Consider the following 2,422-nt stretch of genomic DNA (forward strand, 5'->3'; position numbering starts at 1 on the left):
TTTTTTTTTTTTTTTTTTTTTTGGACTTTAGAAACTCAGAAGCTGATCAAAAATCGGGTTAAAAATCGGGGGGGGGGCCGATGTCCGATATTCAGTTTTAAGGCGATACCGATAGGGGGCCGATTATATCGTGCATCCCTAGACTCCACCCTTTCACTGAAAAACAGGGTCTGACCATGAGATGACGCTTATTTTTAGATCATAATGTCCACAAATCATGACAAGAAGAATATTTTGGTACAAAGATTGATGTTTAAAAAGGAATAGTAGGGGACCAGCCAAGGAAAGTGGGGACATTTTGAATGGCTACTACTGTATAAGGATTGTCTTTAATGAAAATTTATTGAAGAAAGAAACATTATTTATTGCTGTAAGTAAATGCGGCATTTGAAAGCAATAATTTTTTCTCATTGTGTAATTTTATATTTAGGAACAAATTATTCAATTTCTACTGAATTCTCCGACACTGATTTAGAATTTGTTATCAATAGGATGTTTTTCGATGCTTGCGATGGTTTTTTTACAAACTACAACTGGACCGAGGAGAACCTGGAGCAGATGAAGGTCTTCTCTGGGATGCGAGGCCGCCAGGCGGACGTGTACGTCGGGGTGGACGTGTTTGCCAGAGGAAAGGTGGTGGGAGGGAAGCTGGAAACCAATAAGGTAAACGCCATGAAGAAGCTGTGCGTGAAACCTGTCTGAACACCTCCTGAGTGCTGCTGCTTTGTGGACAGGCTCTCGATGTCATTCGGAAGCATAACTTCTCTGTTGCCATCTTTGCACCTGGATGGGTTTTCGAGACTCTGAGTGATAAGAACCAATTCCGCGTTCATCAAGACCTGTGAGACCAGCTCAGCTTTCACAGTGAAGATCCGCTCAGACTAAATGAGACTGAGATGCTCTCTCCCTCCTTCAGGTTTTGGGCTCTTCTCTCAGATTACCTTTACATCCACCGACCAGCCTCACGTCTTCCCTTCATCTCCTCCTTCTGCCAGGGCTTTGGGAAAGCCCTCTACTGGAAAGGACAGGTAATTGCAGCGGGGGGACACTTATTTTGATGAGGGTTGTAGTTTGTAGCACTGTTGCCTTGCAGTAAGAGCTGGTGTTCTGTCAGATGAGCTCACCCCGGCAGATCAGCATAGCATGCATACGCAAGACATCAGATTTGCGTTTATCCCTTTTTTTTTTGTATGAAGAATAGACTTTAAACTACCTTGAAGGGCGTGTATCCCTTTAGTCATGTACAAAGAAAACAACAATTGAAGGTTTGATCGCCATACGCTTCAAAAAGCACCAAAAAGTAAGTAATTAAATAGTTTGTTTGTACAAAACTAAAGGGATAGAGGGGGTATTTATGGAGGCAAATTGTTTGAGGGGTATTTATGGAAGCAAATTGTTACCATATTTAAAATGAAAAAGCATTTCCAAAAATGCTTTTTCATTTTAAGAATGCGGCTGCATTGTTTGGCTCATAAATGAAATTATCAATCATCCTGTTTGCATTTTCATTTTCTTCTTAAACACTGCTTATCCTTTTACTTAATTAAAGCTAAAAAGAAAAAGACATTTGAGATTTATTTTTCAAAATGTACCCTAGCAAATTCATACCAAAATTCAATTTGAAATGTAAAATTTGAAAATGAAAAAGCATATCCAGAAATGCTTTTTCATTTTAAGAATGTGGCTGCATTGTTTGACTCATAATTGAAATTAGTAATCAATCGTCATATTTGCATTTTTATTTTCTTCTTCAACACTGCTCATCCTTTTACTTAATTAAAATTAAAAAGAAAATTTTGCATTTGCATTTTCTTCTTTAACACTGCACAATTTATGCCACAATCAAAGAGAAAACTCAGCGGACTTTGCTTTTTTGTTTTCATGGTCTGCCTGCAAAGTACTGTGAAATGAAAAATGAGATGAAATGAAGTATTTCTGGAAATACCTTTTCATCTAAATATGGTAACGATTTGCCTCCATAGATATTGACTGTGGGTATGCTGCTCTGACGGAACACTGGCTCTGTGGGGTAAATCTGACATCTGATTGGTTGAAGAAAACGTTCCTCACTAATATTGTTAAAGTAAGATGAACCAGCGCTGCTGATTCTGAAGGTCCTGGGCAGATTTGATTGACATAGCAACACCCAGAGGCTGAAATCTGATTGGACAAAAAATCTAGCAGCCAGATAAATGTAATGGAACCAGAGCAGCCCAGAGAAACACTATAGAATTAAGAGAATGGGTTATTTGGAAAAAATTTATACAGTTGGAAAGAAGAAAATTAAAGTTTAGGTTATAAATGTAGGTTAGTGATTTTGATTCATTTTAGGCCAGCAGTGAAGGCCATGAAGGCCCTTTATATGTGAAGATTTGGTGTGGCATCTAAAGACATAATGCTCTCAGCAGTATCCTGCTCCCAG

General features: G+C 38.5%; 1 protein-coding gene across 1 annotated transcript in view; it reads left to right on the plus strand.

The window, feature by feature from the left end:
- Positions 1-2,422, plus strand: part of engase (endo-beta-N-acetylglucosaminidase) — a 31,507-nt gene that overhangs the window by 15,718 nt on the left and 13,367 nt on the right. The window contains exons 7-9 of the mRNA XM_015397427.1: positions 492-663; positions 735-841; positions 917-1,028. Of these exons, the coding sequence (XP_015252913.1) occupies positions 492-663; positions 735-841; positions 917-1,028 (391 nt within the window). The remainder of the gene's footprint in view (positions 1-491; positions 664-734; positions 842-916; positions 1,029-2,422) is intronic.

This window comes from Cyprinodon variegatus, unplaced genomic scaffold (genome assembly GCF_000732505.1).
Source record: "Cyprinodon variegatus isolate N-32 unplaced genomic scaffold, C_variegatus-1.0 Scaffold862, whole genome shotgun sequence".
NCBI classification, from domain to species: domain Eukaryota; kingdom Metazoa; phylum Chordata; class Actinopteri; order Cyprinodontiformes; family Cyprinodontidae; genus Cyprinodon; species Cyprinodon variegatus.